The sequence below is a fragment of the Marmota marmota genome, unplaced genomic scaffold (genome assembly GCF_001458135.2).
Source record: "Marmota marmota marmota unplaced genomic scaffold, marMar, whole genome shotgun sequence".
NCBI lineage: Eukaryota > Metazoa > Chordata > Mammalia > Rodentia > Sciuridae > Marmota > Marmota marmota.
In genome coordinates this window covers 44,698,965-44,721,962 of record NW_025999842.1, presented here as the reverse complement: position 1 = coordinate 44,721,962, position 22,998 = coordinate 44,698,965, and the positions used below count along the sequence as shown (strand labels likewise).

The window sequence follows — 22,998 nt, the reverse complement described above, 5'->3', positions numbered from 1 at the left end:
AATATTCTCCCCTTTAAGGAAAAAAAAATGGGCATTAAGGTCAGAGAAACCTCAATTTAAGTTTTCTCATTCTTCAGCTGGTATCAGCTAGTCAAAACTATTCAACTCAGTAAGTTTCCCTATACTTTAATAAACATATTGCAAAAATGAAAATTACCAAAAAAGAAAGTCCACAAATTTTTTCTTATAAAAATTATTAGCTCAATACCAGAAAGAAATGAGCATTCAGTATACTATGCAATATATTAATTGTTGCAAAAATATGCCCATTTGATGAACAAGATACAAATATGATAATTCTTTTGAGTCAAAAAAAGAATTATTACTAGAGCATAAAACTCCAGGAATTCAAAACCAGGAACTATATCCATTTTGAACTACAGCAACTTCATTATCATAGAAACCTTCTTAATTTGCTAAGAAGTTTTAACAGTTTGTATCAGTTTCCTATTGCTGCTATAACAAATGACCACCCACTTAGAGGCTTAAAACAACACGTTTATTATATTACAGTTCTGGAGATAACAATTCTGAAATGGGTTAATGGGAGAAAAATCAAGAAATTTACAGAGCTGAATTCTTTCTAGATTCTCCAGAAAAGAATCAATTCCCTTGCTTTTCAAAGTGTCAAAACATGGTCTTTTGGGCAGGCCATATTCATTCTTTGACTCATTGTACCTTTCTTCATCTTCAAAAGCTTCTTCAAGTCCTTCTCATTCTGACCCTCTTGCTTCCTTTTTTAACTTTAAAGTATCATCATGATTATAAGGGGTCAACACAGATTATCCAGGATAATCTTCCATTATAAAATCCTAATCTAATTGCATCTTCATTGTCCCTTTTGCCATATAAGTTAATATATTCAAGTTTTTTGTAAATTCAGACACAGACATTTTGAGGGACTCTTAGTTCTGCTACCATACTTGTTTTAGTCAGCTTTTTCGCTGCTGTAACTGAAAGACCCAACCAGAACAACTGTAGAAAAGTTTATGTAGGGGCTCACAATTTAAGAGGTCTTAATCCACAGACAGCAGGCTCCATTCCTCAGGGCTCAAATTGAGACTGAACATCATGGCTGAGTGTGTGGTAGAGGGAAGCAGCTCATATGGTGATCAGGAAGCAAAGAGAGACTCCACTTGCCAGATACAAAATATACACTGCACAGCCATGCCCCCAGTGAACCACTTCTTCTACCCACACCCCACCTGCCTCCCGTTATCACTCAGTTAATCCCATACAGGATTAATTCACTAATTAGATTAAGGTTATAACCCAATCATATCTCTTCAAACCTTCTTGCACTGTCTCACACATGAGCTTTTTGGGGAAACATCTAAACCATACAATACTATTCATAAGATTATCTCTACCTTTGTGTGTATTAAAATATATAATACAATGGCACGTAAGTGCAATAAATAGGATCAATTTGAGTGCATTATTACAAAGTAACATAAGTGTTTTCTACTAACAGCTTTAATACAATAAGAATTGTTCTATTTCGCATCAGAAATGGTGGTTAATAACACTATAGGAAATAGTGTTTAAAATATGTTGTAAAAATTGGCTCAAGGTCTCAGAGTTTCACTCCATCATCATCTCACTCCATAGTCTGGGCCTCAGGTGAGGCAAAACATCATGGTGGGGGATAGCAGCTCAGGACTTGACAGCCAGGGAGCAGAAAGAGAGAGCTCCACTCACCAGGGACAAAATATAAATCCCAAAGAATGTGGCTATATAGTTAGCTTTAATAACTAATTGGATAATACATTTATTTTTTCTTCCTAGAAAAGAAAAAGATTCTAGATATTCTTGTAGTCTTATTTACTTACACTAGGTTATCAGTCAACATTTCCTTAATAGGACCTAATGGTAAATATTTTATGTTCTTTGGGACATTAATTCTCTATCATGACTACTCTACTCTGCTCTTGTAGGGCAATAGAACAACAAACATATTAAAGAATGAGTACGGTGTATTCCAGAAAACTTGTGAAAGCAAGTTGATGCCTACCTAGATTTGGCCCTGAGCTTAAAAAAATTAAAAAAAAAAAAAGATTGCTGCACTACAACATAAATGAAACAATATTTTTATGTGTTTGTCATATCACCCCATCATTAAAACTCTCAAACACTTTTCCTTTTCCTTATTAGGCTGTATATCAGGTTTCATGATCTGACCAACAATACATCTTAACAAGGTTGACCAAGACACAAATTGGTTAAGAAACAAAAGGTTTCTTTTGGGATAATCAGAGTTGCAATGGGGACACACAGATTCAAACAGATTGACTGTGTGCTCCAGGGTCTAACAGATTTCAAACTTTAAAGGCAAAAAACCACACCTGGAAAGGAGGGTTATTACCCCCATTCTTTGTGGAGAATTCCAACTGGTATAGGCACAGTAGCAAGATGCCATGTAGGAAAGGATCTGAGTAACTCAAAGAATACATAACTCTTTTCTGAAATGAGGAGGGAGGAGCACAAAACAAAAAGAGAGAGAATTTCTTGGAAAGAAAGGGAGTTAAAGGTGAGATGACCCTGGAGACTCTCTGTAAGATTGGAATGTTCTGCCATAAATGAAACTACAGCAGTCAGTATATGCACAACAATATGTATATGTAGCACGTTTTGCCTGCTGGGGTTTCAATATGTGCTGGGAAAATGTGCTGCTTCACAGGGTCAAAAGTTTATTTCAAGGTAGATGTGACTGAAGACCTCTCATATCCTCTTTGTCTAGCATTTTGGTAGAACTCAACCTGCATTTATCTGTTTAATTTCAATTTTTCCACAGCAGTCATCTTTAAAACATTTTCTGGACATGTATTTAAGAAAACGAAAACCCTTCTTGGACTACATTGTGATCTTTCATATATCCATGCATTTACAGAAGTTAGTTGCCCTTCAGAAGAGCTATTTCCTGCCCTCGATTTAGGTCAAACACTTTTTCTTTCATTTATTACAAACATCTATGTTAGGTTGGATTTTCATTTGTCTATGAGTCTCACTCCTATGAAAATGGATTTTTATACTTTCAGGTATTATCATTGATATCACTTACCTGGATAAATTTGTTTTCAAATATATCTACCTCACCTATGAGCAAGAAACAAATGACTATGTCCTTAGAAAACAGTATAAAGCACAGTTTCTGGCACACTAATAGGTGCTATGTACAAACATTTAAGTACAAACATTTACGTACGAACACAAAGAAATCCACGAAGTCCCATAAATATATTAAATATCATAGCCATCTAGATTAAACAACATATAATCTTCTTTCAGAAAAGGAAAAGGAGGTGTTTCTGGTAGTTATTGGCTCAAAAGAAAAAAAAATCCAGCCAGTCATTCCATGGTTGAGTCATCTTTGAGATAACCTGGTGGGGTTTAGGTGTTTCTTTGATGTGCATCCAAAAACTGGGCTTGGCTCCGTGAGTCATTTGAAAAGCTCTTCTCCCTTCATGTTATGTCCCTTAATGTTCCTCAATATGCATGTATGTCTTTTTCTTAACATTTGGCACCTTTTTTCTCCTATAATCTTTCTATCCCTTCTTCTCTATCTCCCTCCCTCCTTCCTTCTTTTTCATCTGATTGTCTTTTGGATTTAAAATATTTTCATTGTGTTCTAGTGTTTACATTTGTAAAAATGTCTTTTTAATGCCTTTGGTAATCCTCTTTCTAAATTAACATTCTAATATTTCATTTGACAGATTTTAATGATACCACTTAAATCCTTATTATGTGATGATTGATAAGGATTTTTGAATATCCTCATTTTAGTTTGCTGTCCTCTTATTTTTATTAGTTGCACAGAAGATAATATATCAGAATATATACCATTTAAAATTTTTCCTCATATTTGTTCTTAAATGCTTTTTTACAATTATATATAATTTAATATATTAAATGTTCAGCGACAGTCACTCTGTCAATTTTACCAGTATTTTCTTCATTAAATGAGGCTGTCACACAATCAATTCCTCAGAAAAAGCCAGTGAAAGAAAAAACTGGGTGTCTTCCAGTGTGTAAATTCCTACTGGACATTTATCCACCCTTGATCTGCAAAACAATGACCCCTAAGTAATTAGATTAGATTTCTAACAATTAGAAAATTGATAAAGTTGAAAAATTCCATTGTTTACTTTCAGACAAACAAAATCTAATAAATGTAGATTTTTAACATGGGTATGTCTGTTATATACACTATCTTCTTCTACACATGTGAACTTACAAAGTAATATTATGATAGATTATTTTGGGGGGGACCGTGATAGAAAGCAAATGCAATTGCTTATCTGACAGCCAGCTTTCAGAAAGCCAGAGATTCAAAAAAAAAAAAAAAAAAAAAAAACTCAAAGAGAGATAGGGATGAACTGATATTTCATACCAGGTATTTAAAGAATACCTAAAGGACAGGTTTTGACAAGAATATTACAGAAAAGTTGGGTGTCTTTCTCAGTGTGCCACTAAGAGGTTGCTAATGTCAAAGTACATCAGTCTTGATTAGAGTGATGTTCTCTTCTTATGTACTGAAATGCTCTTTTTTTCCCCTTAAAAACATGTCCTGCAAATCATACTACAACAGTTCATAGCTATCTTCATCACTCTTTCCTAGATGGATAGCAATCACTTTTTAACATTCTTCTATTTTGGGTACCTATGTTAGTTAGATTTTGCAATTACAGATAATGGCACAACACATAAACTTGCATGTTTCTATTTTGTTAATAGTAGAGGCATGTCTTCCAAAAAGATACTACATGTGTGACAACTAGTTCGAAGGGAAATCACATGCCTAGTTTTGTCAGGCCATTACAACTTTGCCTACTGAAGGGTTGAACTGATTGACATCATTTTGCCTTTTTAAAGAAGATTTGGGATTGTTTTCTATAACTGCATCCATTGTCTATATCTTCAAGAAATCCATGTATGTTTTTGGATTCAACAAAAATGCATTTCTGGTTCCTGATCATCACAGGTGCTTTACTATCCCTCCTAATATAATATACATCCATCTCTCAGCTCGATTATTGTGATAATCTCTGCTCTTTGTGCCCCTATCCCACTTGTTGAGAAGTATACTAGTAACTTTATATTCATGTTTTTATTGACTCCTCAAAATAGTATTGCAAAGTAGGTTTAATGTTCATCATTATAAAAGATAAGAAAGCTGAAGCAAGAGAGCACTAGAAAAGCTTCCCAAGCTCATTCAGCCAGCAAATGACAGAGCTACCATGAGCTACTCTTTCCTATTGCAATCCATGCTATTCAAACCAACTTTTCCAATTTCACTTTTCAATATTTGGTGGGTAGATTTAGTCTGTGAATGAAAGCCTTACAAAAGCCTTTATAAATGGTTCATGTCGATCCTAGAAATCATGATTTCCTGGCCAGTGCATTCTTTCCACTTAGAGCAATCCTGACAAACTTAACCTTGAAGTATTCATTATCAACTGTGGGTGAAAGAGGGAAACTCTATCAAGTAAACTTGATAAATTCACAGGAAAAAAAAAACCTGATGAATCAGTGTACTCTTCGCCAGTTCAGTTTTATGAATTTTATACATTTAACTTTCAGTATTTTATTTCAAAATTTTCTGAAATTTATTTTATAAATCAACAAACTACTTGCCTCTAAGTTTCATAAAAATATGGGACATTGGATAATGCCAAAAGAGCCATAGAAGTTTAATAGATTTTTATTCATTAAATAATGATGATTTTGGTAGCTTCATGCAATCTCCTTAGATCTCAAAATTTAAGAATTGGTGAATTTAAAAAATTGATAATTATTTCTTCAGCAAAATAATCAAAGTATCAATTTGAATTCAATGGTAGTAATGCATGGACGAATTCTTAACAAGTGAGCATAAATCAAAATCACCATAAATGGCAAGACTACATGATCATGATCATATTTATTTTTTTGAAATTACTGATTGTCAAAAATCTATAGTGGTTGACTTTTAATTCATTAACTATTTGGGCAAGTTTTTAATTAGATATTGTAAAAATTTTGTCAAAAACCTCTAAAACTAGCTTCCTTGAATCTTGTGTGTTCATTAAAATTTTCCATGCAGTCAAAGAAAATGAACCTGGAAGAATAATAAAATCATTATGTACAAACTCTGAAATCTTTTTCTAGCTCCATTTGGAAATATATGATCAATCAAATTTATTTCATTTTCTTTTTACTAATTAGTAGTAATATATTCAGTTGCACAATAAACATAGAATTTCAACATTGCATTATAGGTAATATTATTTGGCATATCTGGCCTACCAATTTTATTTCATTCTTTCTATGAAATTAGTGATGAAATCATAAATTATACAAGAAAATTATATGTAGAATGCCATTGTTATTTTGGCAATAACTTAAAATAAAAACTAATACTCATAGTTGTGGTACATTCAAATGAAATGCTTCATATCTATAAAACAAAATGAGTGGAATTTACTCATTTTCTGGGATAAAGCTCCAAGAAAGATTTCCATAGGTGGAAAGAGATCTGGCTCACTACTTTCTATGTGATGGAAAGCTACCTGCTGACTGACAATGTCTCACTAGAGCCCTGATTCCAGAGGAAGTTTCTAAGAAGAAACTTGAATTGTATTATGTCCCTAGTGTCTGGATGTTTTGTTCCTCCAAGTAATGCATTTGGGTTTTTAAAAAACACATAAGTAAACTATTCATGTTTGGTTTGATTTATTATTTATTTGCTTTCAGATTCAAACTTTTTGCTTTGAAAAACACTAATAGTATCATTATGCTTTTAATTTGGGTCAGTGGCTAGGTATATGGATGGATAATAGGGATGCAATAGTAATTTCCAAACTTGTAATTGTACAGTTCTTCTGCTTTTCACTCTACTAGGGATCTTAGCATTTGAAGTAATGCAGAAGAACATGTTTCATGACTAACAAATATTGGATCAAAGAAACTCAGAAAAGTCAAATTGCTAGTAATTTCATTAATTGTGGTAGTTTTGCTTTTGAAATTCTCTTATATTCTTTAAATTTAAGATCAAAGTACTCAGTTTAGAATAAGAAAAGTTCTGATGAGCACAATAAGGAGTATATGTGGGTGTACTGAACAAAAGTGTGCTTTAGTTGATATGCACACTCCATGTTTCAATATGGACTGCAGATGGAAGGACAGTCCATGAGGGCAAAGAAAAACATGGTTCTCAATGGTCATATATCAACAGTGATTATTCCTAATTAAATATAAGAGATAACCATAAGAAATCATAAATTTCTTTTTAGAGTATATATCATGATATCTATACTTCTGATTTAATTAGTTCACCAATGTCTGTTCAACATGGTCTTGATTTTTGTCAAGTATTCTTTTAAAATTCTCACCTGTAAGTTTACTCACTGTGCCAAGAACACTTAGACCTGACAGGACTGTGTTCTGTAGGGCAGTAAAGTCACTGATTCCAGAGGCTGTGTCCATTTTACTAAGAATTCGTGGTGGCAGGCCCTTCTGGGACTCATATACTCTAATGAAAGTTGTAGGAATGCGGGCAGCGCCTATATATTCCACAGCATTAACCCAGTTCTTCTCAAATTTTGCTTCTTGTTTAGAATAGTAGACATATCTAAAAGACAAATGGAAAAAGTAATTATGGTTAATCATCTCAGAATTTCAACCTCACTTCCTTTAGAAAAGATTGTCTCTTGCCATAAAATTCATGATTTATAAAATGGGTTTTTAATGCGATGATTTTTTATCCATCCTTCAGGAGATGTGAAGATGCATAGTTAATCTTTAAGTCTGGGAAGGATCATCCCATTTGTTATTAATATTTTACTTTGCATTTTACATCTTTGAATTAAACATATAATACTCACAAAGAATAAAATAACTGTACTAAAACATTTTTAATAATATTCTCTGGCAATGTCGAGAAAATATCAAAGGTCTAAGTCAAAATTATTACTGGACTGAGACATATGTTAGAAAACTGTTGATTTCCAATATTTTGGAGTCCCCAAAATATTGATCATTCTAGTGAAATAGAGGCCAGATTTTCAAGTCCAATTTTCTAAGTAATTGGAATTTAAAAGTTTACTTTAGGAAACCTCTTCAAAACTGAACTTTCTTGATAATTTGGGGAACCAATAACTATAGTGGAAAGTAGAAAAGAGTTTTATAACTAGGTAATTCACAGCCCCTGTCACTATGAACTGTAAGTACACTGAACAACTTTTGCAAACATTTTTGTTCTCCTAAAAGGCTGTACACTTCCCACTTTGCTCACCAGGAACATTCTCTTTCAAGTCTCATCAAAAATATTGCTTCTTTCACGAAGTTTTCCAGCCTACCTAAATTAAAACCAGTGACTTCCCACTCTGGCATATTCCCACGGCACCATCCACATATTTGAGGTTTTATTATAACATTAGAATATGTTCTAACCTCCTCAAGTTAGACCATCTGATTTTATTTTGACAACACATATGAAGGATCCACAAAATATAAGATGCTTACATTATGTAAACATGCTTACATTAAGTAAACCATAACATAGTCCAGAGGACACAACCCATCCCCATGACTCCCATTCTGATAGACTCTTTCTTCCCCTAGCCTGAACATAGTAGAGTGAGCATACGTTTATCCTTAATGGCAAGTGTTGTGTTGGGATTAAATATTCTTTGACACGTCACAGTAAATAAAAATACACGTCTATCAAATAAAAATGAAAGGATATGCCTATTCAAAAGGATTTTGAGCAAGGGCCACTAAGCCCTAGTAACAGCAAATTAAATAAACTGCACCACCCAGAAGACTGAGGCAGGAGGATCACAAGTTCAAGTCCAAAATCAGCAATTTACTGAGACCCTGTCTCCAAATAGAGGTCTGCATGTAGCTCAGTGTTAGAGCACCCCTGGATCACTCCATAGTACTGCAAAAAAGAAAAACAAATTGCAAGGGAGTCAGAAACCTGGGAGAAGGGAAAAGACAATGAAGACACCAGTACTGAAAAGTTATATGAGCAGAAATGAAATTCAATAGAAAACTTTTCAAATTCTGCAGTTGAACAATTCAGTGGCCAGTTGATCTAATGAGTGAGACAGAATGTGGCCAAAACTAAGTAAATAAATAAATTTCTTGGTTCTCAAATAAAAAATATAAGTACTTCTGAACAAGCCAGCCAATACAAGACCAGAATTTGATTGGAGTTTACATAGGCCACAAATTATTAGGATTATCTTGCTTAAATAAACACTTCTTAGTATTTTTGACTGAAGAAAGTAACTGATAAGATTCTAAGGCTATTTACCTGAGTATGATAGATTACAGATGTTGCTCCAATTTTTTCCTATTCCCTATTGCCCTATAATCCTCTCTTCTGTCAGGTAACTTCCAGGACCCTTACTTTCTATATCTGGTGAGAGACAGAAACACTTTCCCCTGGCTCAGTCATTTGACTTGATTTGGACAATATAGTATTAACCGACTTGATGAAGCATAAGCTTGAAGTGGATTTTCACACTTGATTTCTCTCTTGCAACTTTGACCACCATGGACAATGCCCAGACCCTCCTGATGAAGCAGATAAGTGCATCAGAACTGAGCTTTCCCAGTCATCCCTGCTGGGGCTGATCAGTGAGTTCACCAGAGAGTAAGGCCAGGAAGGACCAGCAGATCCTTCATGTGTGAGCCAGGCTGAACCCACATGTGTGAGCAGGAAACACGTGGTATGCCACTGAAGTTTAATAGTGTAGGTCCTGCTGCTGTTTTTCTTTTTCTTTTTTTTTTAATGAAGCTAACAAAATACTGGCTCATATGTATGAAAAATTGCAGAACCAGGTTTTAACCCTAACAATCTGACTTTAAAATTCATATTCTTTACTACTGTTCTCCCTGCCTCTTGTTCTGGTTATAATCAGTATTTTATACTGACTGTATCCCATGTGCCAGTGGTTAAGCTAAATGCATATGTTTCTCAATTAATCCCAAAAATTTCACAGTGTGGCATGTACTATTACTATTGCCATTTTAAAAATGAGGAGTGATGTCTTTGGATACCCAAGTCAAATGGGGTCAGGACTTAAAAATTAGATCTGTGAAAACCCAAATCAAGATATCTTACTATATACATTGTTACAGTATTTCAGGCAACTGTCAATTACTTAGAATCTCCAAAACAGAGCTCATAGAAATTGACAACCAGAAACCTCATCAACTAGTAGATTAACAAATGCAGGACACCTAAACAGGCATTTGGAATTTCCACAGTAGTCATCACTAAGAGATTTGCCTCTTTCCATTAGGTCTTCAGACAGATTTAAACTGCTTAAGGAGCTATCATCAAACATTCAAGTGATGTGGATTAGTAGAAAATATGTATTATAACTTGAATTAATAGTGAGACTAAATATAAATTTATCCATAATACAACTCGAGTATTCTTAAATGATCCAAATTAACAACAGAAGAGAATGTTCTAAGTTAAATGATTTTGAATAAAAATGCCCATTTGTAACAGACAGTTATACATTTGTCACCCACAAAAGCCCCCATTAAAATGACAACAAGAAACATACTCAGAAAACAGGAAGGGAGCCACAAAATTTGGAGCCTGGATATTGAAAAGAACTATTTAAATTCTGAAAACATAGAGAAAATCTTAGGACTAATGCTGAGATAATATATACAATCCCCTAATTTAAGGTGGGGAGAATAGAGAGGCTGGAGTCAGGAAGATGGATAGTGAACAGGTGAGCATGCACACAGATGCCTCCCGTACTTCAGCTCCAGTGGACCTGCTGCTCCTCACCCTGGAGCTTGTAGAGCAGAGAGTCCCTGCACCTGCACTGAGTCAACTCATCACAGTGTAAGGGAGGGACATCACCTAGAAAGCAGGGAATGTAAGTGACTAGAGTGTCCTACATAAGAAGACCCCAGGTGATGCAACACAAAACAGGCAGGGAGAATCTCTAGCAGCATAGTAGGAGACATCACAGGATTATCCATCAGTGCCAGTAAGTGTCTCTGAAAACTGAGCTCTTTAAGAAGAGGCTATGGGTGGGATTCATATTAGAGAGAACATTCAGCCTTTGGTTTTGTGGGATTGGCTTATTTTGCTTAGCATGATATTTTCCAACTCCAACTACTGGCAAATGGCATAAGTTTACCCTTCTTTAAAGTTGGGTAATATTCCATTGAGTATATATACCACATTTTTTTATCCATTCATCTATTGAGGGACACCTAGGTTGTTTTAATAGTCTAGCTATTGTGAATTGAACTGCTATAAACATTGATGTGGCTGCATTGAGCCTACAGATTGGGGCAAAATCTTCACCACATGCACTTCCAATAAAGCATTAATCTCTAAGAAATATAAAGAACTCAAAAAACTTAACACCCCCCCAAAAAAAAAAACAAATAACCCAATCAACAAATGGGTTAAGTAACTGAAAGACACTTCATAGAAGAAGAATACAGTTGATCAACAAATATATGAAAAAGTGTTCAACATCTCTAGCAATTAGAGAAATGCAAATCAAAACTACGCTAAGATTTCATCTCACTCCTGTCAGAATGGAAATCATCAAGAATACAGACAGCAATAAATGTTGGTGAGGATGTGGTGAAAAAGGTACACTCACTCATACATTGCTGGTGGGACTGCAAATTGGTTCACTGTAAGATTTTAAGCACTCTACCAAACACTCAGGAACAGATTTATTATCTTGGAAAAGCAATGATTTTGAACTGAGTTTTATTACATGAAAGTATTTAGAACAGCTTCTTTCACTTATTCTTAATATTTAAATGTACTTAATTCTCTATTCTTTTACTTAAAATGTTAGCTGTTTAAAATTTTATTTAGGAAGGATATTTATTGTTGCCAAGGGATGAAATTAAAACACCAAAGTTAAGGAAATAGAATGTGTGGATCAAAAACATCTTTGTTGTAATCAGTGAGGATGGGATCCTACTAATTACCCATAAAATGAATAGTTTTTAATTTATTCCCTGGTGATCAAAATAGACATACACAAATTTAAATATACTCACCAAAAGCTTTATATTATGTGATTTTGAAACAATTTTTAAACAAATCTGCCAAAGGGGAATGAAGGGAACTGACAGGGAGAGGGAAATAGGAAAGGCAGGAGAATTAATTAGACATAATTTTCCTATCCTTGTATATGAATACACGACCAGGGTAACTCCACATCATGTACAACTAACTACAAGAGTAGTATCCTAATGAGGATAATTTATGCTACATGTATGTACAAAAAGTCAAAATACACTCTACTGGCATGTATTTTTTTTAAAAAAGTGATTTTTTCACACACAATTAATTCTACTGCATAAATAGGAATAAATGCAAGCTACTTGATTATCTAAGTTCATTAGGGAAAGAAAATATACCTAAAAGAATGCTGCAAACTCCACAAATGTATGTTGTTGTTGTTGTTGTTGTTGTTTTTCAGTGCTGGAGATCAAACCTAGGGCCTCACATATGAAGCTACCTCTCCAACCCTCCATAAATTTTAAATATTTAAAACATGCATGTTTTCTATGTTCAAAGTTATATTTTTCTACTAATTTACTTTTTGATACAAACCTATAAAACCGTTAAATGAAAGAAAAAAGCTGTAACAATCATTTACTATCAATCAAAATAATGAGGTTGACCATCACCATTCAAATCCACGACACCTGAGATAATATCACGTGTTTCCCATCATTGCCCAAAAGGAACAAGAGAATCCCAACAGCTATGATAGATGCAACCCCAGATTATATCACAGACACTGACAAAGGATTACACTCCTTCATTGCCTAATTTAATGCCCAGTTTTGAAGCCAAATCAACTAGAAAAGAAGGAAATTCTCTAAGACTGAGACTTTTACCTTTATGAATGATCAAGTGAGTGGGGAAAATATGAGTGAGTGGCATATGAAGGGCTCAGACATTACTGTCTATGAAGGACTCAGACATTACTGTCTACTATATACACACACACACACACACACGCACACACATGTATTTATATATGTATATGTATATCTATGTATATACTTATTCACCACCAATGAATCCCCCTTTCTTTGTTTTTTGCTGTATCTAGCTTTTTACCCTACACCATACCATAGAAGGTAGATTTCACCCTCTAGATAGTACCATTCACTTTCCATCCAAGTCATTCTTATGCCTGCCAATCTGTGTCCAGTATGTTGAGTGGCTTGATAATCTTTAGGCTGTCGTGTGCACTAAACATGATGCCTGCTGATAGTTACTCATACATGTTTATACCAATATATCATTTATCTATGCCCAAAGCAATGAAAATCATCTACATATTCATATTCCATTTTGTTTTCTACATGTAGAAAAATTCATTTCATGTATTTGATTTTTTTAATACAACCCTTTATTCTCCTATTTTGCCCCCTCATCATAAAAGACATTCTATGCCAGGTCATGCTAAAATATTTACATCTCATCATTATAATGCCAATTGTTAGATCTATTATCTAATATTGAGATTGGAAATCATCATCATTCTAGAAGAAGAAAACAGTATAAATAAGACAAAAATCAGCCAGATGTGGTGGCACATGCTTGTAATTCCAGCAGCTAGGAGGCTGAGGCAGGAAGATCACAAGTTCAAAGCCAGCCTCCGCAAGTTAGTGAGGCCCTAAGCAACTCAGTGAGACTCTGTCTCTAAATAAAATACAACAAAGGGTCTAAGGATGTGGGTCAGTGGTTAAGCACCGCTGAGTTCAATATCTGGTGACCCCGCAAAAAAAAAAAAAAAAAATCAAACATACTAAAGAGAGATGACATTGGATCCATTCTTACCTATCATCAAATGTGTTGAAAATATTATTCAGGGTGAAGATATGTGCAACCCATAAGTATTCCAATATGTCTTCAAAGGTACTAGAAGGTGAATGCACATACTAAAGAGGAGAAACTTGTTAGTATTTGAGCAACTCTAACAATTCCCCTCCCTGAAGTTCGACTGGTTCAGACACATAATTGAGTGATATACTACATGAAACGAAAATGTTTGTAAAAGTAAATATGTGCAAGACCATTACTGTCTAATCTTTATAAAGGGCAAAAAAATGCTTTACATTTGGTAAAGTATATACATCTAAAAGAAGTGAACTTCAAACATCTTAAAAGAATGCATATTTCATACAGGCACCAGGAATCTTTTTTGTCATTTTTTCCTACCACCATTATTGAAATTACCATAAAATCTTAAGAGCAAGAAGAAAAATTTTTTTGTTTGAAAGTTAAATTTAAATATATATAAAATCATTAATTGATAATCTAAAGAACTAATAAACATATGTTTTCATCATGGATTTTAGTTCATATGTATGTTTCACTAATGCATTTTGTTTTAGTCATTGAATATTTAGTTTAGAACATCATATAATTGTTTATCTCTACCCACATGTGGTCATTTATTAGTTTAGTTGAAATAAGATGATTGGCCAGTGTGTCATCCTTAAAGAGAAGGCAACAGTATACACCATGTACCTGAATGGCCCTTTCTATTCCCAAAAATCATAACCAAGTTAGGGAAACAATGTGAGTCTGACCCAGATGACCAATGGTGTCTAACTCTTATATATATATAGCTCCACTTTTTTGTGAGGCACTGGAAGCACTGTGTGGAGCAGAGGTGCACCTGTGCAGTTCATCACCACTGGACTTTCTGGTGAAACATCTGTTCAGCCAGTCGCCACTGGACCTCCTTGTAACCATTTTTCAATAAATATAATATCTTGTGTCCAATCTCTGGTGTTTTCTTTGGTATCTTCATAACGTATCCCACTCTCATAACACAACAGTACTGTGAGAATTACAACTGATCTAAAACGAGTTCTATAATCCCCTGTCTCCTATGATCTCACGGTGGGTCTGGAGTTCTAATCAACCATGCTAGCCATTCGCCTGTTATCAAAATACGTTGTATGCTCACTCTGTATGGTATAATTTGTTTGAGGTGGGCAGAATGGATAAATTTTGTGTTGATTCAGTACTGGGACAATATTTCAATGACATGCAATGCCCTATTGCAATATGTGTTAGTAATATATTAAGCATTATCAAGATAGCTTGCCATTTTAAGAAAAAAATATTGTACAAAGCACAAAAACCCTAGATAAAAATTACAAAATATAACACTTAAAGAAGGAACCTTGTAAAAGTCACTCCACTTGTTCATTATCTCAGGGAAGGATAAAAGGCAGCCAGATACATCATAGCAAAACCTCTTCTGATCCACAGGTGGTGGCCGAAGCCTGACTTGATCTGATGATATCCCCAGGATGCCATAATCCACCGCAGCAAGGAACGGCAATACACAGAGAAAATAATTAAAATCTGTAAGAACAAAGGGCTTATTATTATTACATGAAGCACCAGCCATAAAAGAATACATTTATAAGAAGGCCCTGAGTCATTAAAGAAAAAACTCCCAGATCCAGAAGCATGAGATAAAAGTTAGGCACAAAGAAAAAATACTGAACAAAATCCCACTAAGTATCATTTGTCTATATAACTTGAACATAACTTTGTTAATAATCCTGTGATCATGAGTATATATTAAAGTTCTTGACTCATATATTAAAACAAAAGTAATTTGAATGGATTTGGTTATATTCATTTTAAAGCACTAAATTTAAAAAAAGGAAGAAAACTATCAAACTGTCCAGAGAAAGGTACAAAACTTCTCATTGAGGTTGTACTGTGAATTATATCTTTTCTAAAATATTCTAACAGGATTGCATCTTTGGTAAGTGGATATTAGGTTTAATTGGTAAGTATAATGTCGCTAGCTATGTCTTTAAAGCAGAATTTTTTGATTTGTTTTGACAAGAGATAATTAGAACAATAAATAATTGCTTTGACAATCAAATAAGATTCTTTAAAATTCCTACCTACAGATTACTTACTACAGCAGTAGATTTAAATGCATTGATTTAGTTAGGTATTAGACTTATACTGGCTCCTCACTGGAAATCAGTGTTGAAAATATTTTCATCATAGACAAGCATTTGTGAATGCAGTCCTATTACCCAGCATAGTCCTCTGATACTCCAAACTCATAAGCCGATATGAGCAAAATAAAGGTTGAATTTCAGATCTGTGAGTATGATTATTTGTGAATATTTAAGATCGATTCAGTATTTATGATGAAAATACATAGGGGATACATACTGTGAGTGTCACTCTTGAGAAAGTGAAATTTGGTGTGATCTTCCTTCTAATTATTGGGAAATACCTTTAAGAAATTATTGTGCAAATAAATTTCATAACTAAAATGCAAAATTAAAGAATTAGAAAATAATTTCTGATTATTTTTAGCATTAAGTATACAACTAAAGATGTAGATTACTGATTGATAAAATTAAATACAGTTGCTATTAACCTCTGACAAGTTTATGAGTTTCAATATTATCAAATATGCTAGGAACAAAATTAAAAAGCATAATTGTCTTGATCTCACACTTTTCAGCCTTCCTTATTCCAAAGATTCCCTGTCATTTTTGAGACCTAACATCTAACTGCCTTTGTTGCTTACTCAGAGGCCACTTGTCCTTGTTGTTATTAGTTTCAATCTTTCTGTGAGAATTTAAATGTGTCCTAAAAAATGTGGCTGTTAAAACCTATAATATGACACAAAGGTCACTGGGTACATGTGACACAGATTCATTTTTCAAAAGGAACACAATACTATTTTGTTTTATCCAAGCCCCTAAAATTTTAGGTTGAATGCTTTCTGTGGTGAAAGGATAATATTTGTTTTGCTTTCAAAGTGAACCTACCAGCCCACCAACTGTCCACAGAGATGCACAGATGATCAGATTCATAGCCACAGTCTGTCCTTTGGCTGGGATCAGCTAATCTGCCTAGAGGAGAGAAAATGTGCAGCAGTATTTATTATCCACAGTGTGAAGTTGAGTATGATCATCACTTAACTAGAAACATTTTATTTGTAGATGCAAAAACATTTTTTCTTATTTAATTTTCATTTTATTAAAATTACATTTGTTCAAGATTTTAAAAGATCAAATACTACTATGATCTTGCAATGAAAATCAACAGTTCCTTTCCTCGTCATTCCTCATTCTCAATTCCTGACACTTATTTCTGAATTACTGGTGTTAGTATTCTCTATCTTGTTTTTCCTCACCTCTTGACCAATTTTTCTTTAACCATACTACAAGTTTTGATCTTTGAATTATAGGTCTTAGATATTTTGCTTTTGTAAATATTCACATTTTTACTGTTTTCTCTATATCCTGATAAATTTTATGGAATGAATACTCCCAGAGTAAAAGAGTTAATAATATTCACATCATATACCTTCTTCATATGCACTGGAAGGTGACTTATTTCCATGAGGAAGCAATCACTTTCAGAGAATTAGCCCCCCAAAAATGTGCATTTATGTCTCTGTTTCCACAGTCAGGTAATCACAATTAAAAATCAAGAAGTTCAAACTAATATGGCATTGTGTTCTGTTTGTGATATACACTCCCTTGACTATTCTGTTCATCCCAGTTCTTAGAAAGGAATGTACCACTTAGTAGGGTTTAGTAACCATTTGTAAAATGTTCAATAGATCAGATATAATGAGTGTTTTCAGCTGGTCATTATACCTTATGTCTCACTGAAGTTTCTAGTAGAAACAGATAATCCACAAGGGAAGGATTTGTGGAGAGGAGAAAAATGATTATGAGGGGAAAAGAGGGAAGTAAAAGAATCAATTTTCAAAAACATGTGCAGGATTTTCAGAGTCCCATTTTTCCAATACTTCATGGATATATATATATATATATATATATATATATATATATATAGAGAGAGAGAGAGAGAGAGAGAGATAGTTAGAATAAAACAGCAGTCTTTCTTATATGAACTATATTAAAGTTCTATTTTCTAAAGTTTCATAATGATATTGATAGATGATGAGATTGAAAACAGCTGTCTTCCTTACCCGAACTATATTGCCAACCATGCTGCAAAGCCAATCCCCATAAAAGATTTTGCTCATTTCCTGAAGCGAATTTTTCAAAATAAGTGGCTGTTTGGTTCAATAGAATTTTATACATCCCGAGTCTTTCAGGGAATATCCAGGGATTGATAATGTATGTTCCATTCTCCACTGGGTAGTCACTGAACTGACCAGGACTCTCCTTCCACAAAGGAGGATACAGATCTAAAAAATTTAAGTCTCCTGCTAAAGAAAAAGAAAGGGAACCAACTAGTACACAGACCCAGGAAGGAAGGAAAGTCATGGTGCCAAAGCTGGAGAGTGAGGTTGTGGCAGGACCTTTATTGGAGAATTAGGAGGAAGTTATACTATTTTCTTACATCATATCTTACCACCACTTGGCATTCTTTTTTTGTTCTTTTTGGATATGGTAGAGATGTAGAGGAAATTGGCATATTATTTGACATTTAAAAGAACTGAGTTTTGCTGTCTTTTCAGTAGGCTTATTTTGACAGGTTGGATAAAACTGTTCACAAAAAGCCTTCCAGAACTTTTCAACCTGTATTATGTTTATAAAATATATCACCAATGCCACTAGAATGCTTCCCTCTCACTAACATACTTTTGTATAGTTCACAGAAAATACTGAATAGTTGAAAAATGGAAATATTACAATTTATAATAATGTGCAAAGGTGTACTAAAATATTATGTGTGAACAAATTATAATACTGTGTCTGCTTCAAGAAAGAAGCCTTAAAGTATATACAAATAGCCCAAATAGAAAAAAAACTGGTTTATCGGGGAGGGGACCTGTTAATTATTTCCTAATCTCCCTTCCCAATTCTTTTTAGTAAAAGAATCTTAGAGCTTTACCTGATAACATATTCTTATACAATTGACTAGCTCTCCTATGAACAACCAACCATGTAACTAAGTGTTGGCCACGGGGACATTAGCTTTTAGAAACGATGTTGTTATGGTTTAGATTTGAAGTATCCCAGAAGAAATCATGTGTGAGACAATGCAAGAAAGCTTAGAGGTGAAGTGATTGGGTTATAAAAGCTGTTCATTAATCTGCTGATAAGGATTAGCTAGGTGGTAACTGAAGGCAGGTGGGTGTGGCTAGCGGAAGTGGGTCCTTGGGGGTGTCCCTTTAGGATATATATATTGTTCTTGATGAGCAGATCCCTCTCTCTGTTTCCTAGTGCCAAGTCCTGCAATGCTTTCCTCTGTCACACACTTCTTTCCTGATGTTCTGACTCATATGAGGCCATGAGGAATAGAGTTGGCCCTCTATGTACTGAGACCTGTAAAACTGTGAGCCCAAAATAAACTTTTCATCTTTAAAATTGTTCTTGTCAGGTCTTTTGATCACAGCAGTGAAAAAGCTGACTCAAACAGGTGTCCACAACTTTTGAGACAGGTCCATAAGTGAAGGGTACATACCACTTTCCCTTCCCTTCCTTCATATTTGGCTTGGATTTTGGATTATAAACCTCAATCCTGATCTATAACACATGGCACAATTTTAAACATTGCAGAATGCCAAAGTAGAGGTTGCCTGAGTCCCAGAGGACTGAGGAACCATACATAGCCCCGAATTCCTAGATCTGAATTTCATCTTATTAAAAAAAATCTTGCTTTCATTTCAATAACTGGTTAGGTTTGGTTCACACTGATTAAATTGCCTCATTAAAAAGTAATTCATTTCATAATCTCAATTATTAGAATAACTATATCCATATTCTTCAGACTGTTTCAATGGTACTGTTCATCTCCGGTATAGTCCAGATCAGATATCCCTTGACATAATTGAGTTCTTTATTTCTGCCATAGCCACTTGATCATTAATTGTTAAAATTCCCTGATATAAAAATGAAGTGGTAGAATTTGCTATTGTGTTTTTCATTAAGAACACAAGCATTCTGCCCACTTAAAGTGTACATGCTGCTGAAAGGGGGAAGCTAAACCACAATCGACGGGGGAGGGAAAGGTGAGAAGTACAATAGATTAGACAAAGAGGAATGAAGGGAAGGGAGGCAGGAAAGACTGTAGAATAAATATAATATAATTTTCCTATGTACACTAATGAAAATACTTAAGTGAATCCCACCATTATGTCCACCCACAAAAACTGAGTCTTAATTAAAATAAGATATATCTTATGCTTGTATAATTTTATCAAAATGGATTCTACTGTCATGTATAACTAAGAAGAACCAATTAAAAAAATAAAGTCTAAATTCTATCTTTATAAAAACTAAATGCATGAGAATGTACTATAAGTTTCTATAAAATGCCAGGATCATTCTCAATGGAAAATCCTTACAAGAATTCCCTTTCAAATAAAAAATAAATTATCACTAGCATTTTAATGATTTAATTTTTTGAGAATACTGTATAATAAAGTTAGTAAAAATGAACAAATTAGTTTAAAACTGACAGTGAGAAAGTAATTATATAATTCTTCCAGATGATATAATAGTGTTTAGAAAGTAGGAGAGAATAAACTAGAAAAGCAATACAAAGAGAAGTAAAATTCAGTAAAGCAATTAGGATATTAATGAATACAAATCAAGAGCATTTAGGTAGAAGATGGAAGACTGGAGGAAAAGCGTACATTCCAGCAGTTCTTCAAGGCTGGATTTAAAGTGGGAAAACAGCTTCTCAGTGAGGTGGGTAAATGGGGGAACTCACTGAAATTTAATGCTGAACTGTAAAAAAAAAAAAAAAAAAAAAAAAAACTACAGTGTCACAGATGTCAGAAACATGAGCATAAGAAATATTTGTTAGAGAGCCTCCAGCCTGGCTATCAGTCTCTATAGAAGGAATGGAAAGAGCAGACAAAGGAAATGGTGTGGGTGTGGGGTAGGAGGGGTGGATAAAGACATTAAAAAAATAAAGGTTACTTGGAGTAACCTGTGGATTAGAGAAGAAGGCTGAATTTAATACATGCAGAGTTCATAGGGAAAGCGAATTTGTGAAAGCAAATTCAAAAAGAACTCCCACAGGAGCAGAAGCATTCTGGGCACAGAAAAAAAGGCTGCTGGATCCTCGTGCCACTCCCCACTGCCAGGGGAAGCTGAGCTCACTCTGCTGGAGAAGGTGACAGCCACTCTTTAGAATCATGCTACTAGAGCAAATGTCCACTCAGCTGATATAGCCAGGAAAAATAAGCACTTGGACTACCAGAGAAGGCAACCTGCTGCTGAATTCCTGTGACTGGGGAAAGTATGTGCTCCCTCTCAAGCTACCTAACAGGGTAGCCTCAGTTGCATCCCCACAACCAGAGAGAGTGACTGCCCTTTGGGGAAAGTGCATGCTCTTGTGGCCTTCTCTACACTCCCATCACCTGCAAAAGACCCCTCCTTCCAGAGCTCCCTCAGCCAGGTGACAGGAGGTCAAGAACCCCGGCAGCCAATCAAAGATTCCCAGAAGGCACCTGAACCCAGGGAGACTGAAATTGGCGCAAAGAAAAGTTTGTCTGGATCATTCAGACATTGGGTCACAAGGAAGAAATTTTCCATTGTTGCTGGTACTAGAGCAGCTACAGAGGAGTGTCTTCACTACAGGGTAGATACCTAGAATTTCATATTCATAGTACAGAGGGTGAAATGTGGAAGTTTTGCCCCTAGGCCTTAAAAGTGGAATTTACCATAGACCCTATGGCTCCAAACAACCTGCAGAGACCAGCATTCCCCTCCAAAAGGAAGTGTAGAGCAATTCTCAAACACCTATCCACAGAGTTCCAAAGTTTGTTCTAGACTGAAGCCCAATCACTGGAATCTCTGTAGAATTCTGCAACACCCACACCACAGAATTTCTCAACATCCAAATTGTGCTACCCCACCGTATCCCAGAAGACTAGATACTAGTAAAGTGATTAGGATATTAATGAATACAGATCAAGAGCATTTAGGTAGAAGATGGAGGAAAAGTGTCCATTCCAGCAGTTCTTCAAGGCTGGACTTTAAAGTGGGAAAACAGCTTCTTAGTGAGGTGGGTAAATGGGGGAACTCTCTGAAATTTAATGCTGAACTGTAAGAAAAAAAAATCCACAGTGTCACAAGCTTGGGCTTCTAGCCACAAAGGCTAGCAGCTAAGAGATGAACCCAAAGGCATTGGGCTCAATAACTTCTATTTCTCCATCCAGTATTTCTATACAGGTGGCAATTAGTATTATAGATGTCAAAGCAGACACTGGATATTCTTCTCAAAACTGTACATCTGCAACTGAAATAAGTGTTACTCCTGGCTCCCACTCCCTATAAGAGGGGCTAGAAATGATTGGGACAACAGAAGACTACAGAATAGAGATCCTGCTTTTGAAAAATGCTCAAAAATTAGCCAAGCAATGATGGTTCTCACCACACAAATGATCTAGCCCCACTTGAGTCTAAACGTTACTTCAACTCATATAATTGAGGATACAAAAATACCAAACCATTTGTTGATTGGGTTATTTGTTATCTTATTGTTCAATTTTTTGAGTTCTTTGTATACTCTGGATATTAGGGCTCTATCTGAAGTGTGAGGAGTAAAAATTTGTTCCCATGATATAGGCTCCCTATTTACCTCTCTCATTGTTTCTCTTGCTGAGAAAAAACTTTTTAGTTTAAGTAAGTCCCATTTGTTGATTCTTGTTATTAACTCTTGTGCTATGGGTGTCCTATTAAGGAATTTGGAGCCCGACCCCACAATATGTAGATCGAAGCCAACTCTTTCTTCTATCAGACGCAGAGTCTCTGATTTGATATCAAGCTCCTTGATCCATTTTGAGTTAACTTTTGTGCATGGCGAGAGAAGGGGATTCAGTTTCATTTTGTTGCATATGGATTTCCAGTTTTCCCAGCACCATTTGTTGAAGATGCTATCCTTCCTCCATTGCATGCTTTTAGCCCCTTTATCAAATATAAGATAGTTGTAACTTTGAGGATTAGTCTTTGTGTCCTCTATTCTGTACCATTGGTCCACCCTCCTGTTTTGGTACC

The 22,998-nt window shown here is 34.9% G+C and overlaps 1 protein-coding gene across 1 annotated transcript; it reads right to left on the bottom strand.

Moving 5' to 3' along the window:
• Positions 1-5,379: 5,379 nt before the first annotated feature.
• Positions 5,380-18,309, bottom strand: LOC107152118 (protein LEG1 homolog). The gene is made up of 6 exons (XM_015497631.2): positions 18,009-18,309; positions 16,834-16,917; positions 15,204-15,388; positions 13,847-13,947; positions 7,371-7,609; positions 5,380-5,456 (listed from the first exon to the last, which is right to left on the bottom strand). Exons 1-6 carry the CDS (start codon positions 18,307-18,309, stop codon positions 5,380-5,382), a joined length of 987 nt encoding a protein of 328 aa, XP_015353117.2.
• Between the last annotated feature and the right edge of the window lie 4,689 nt (positions 18,310-22,998).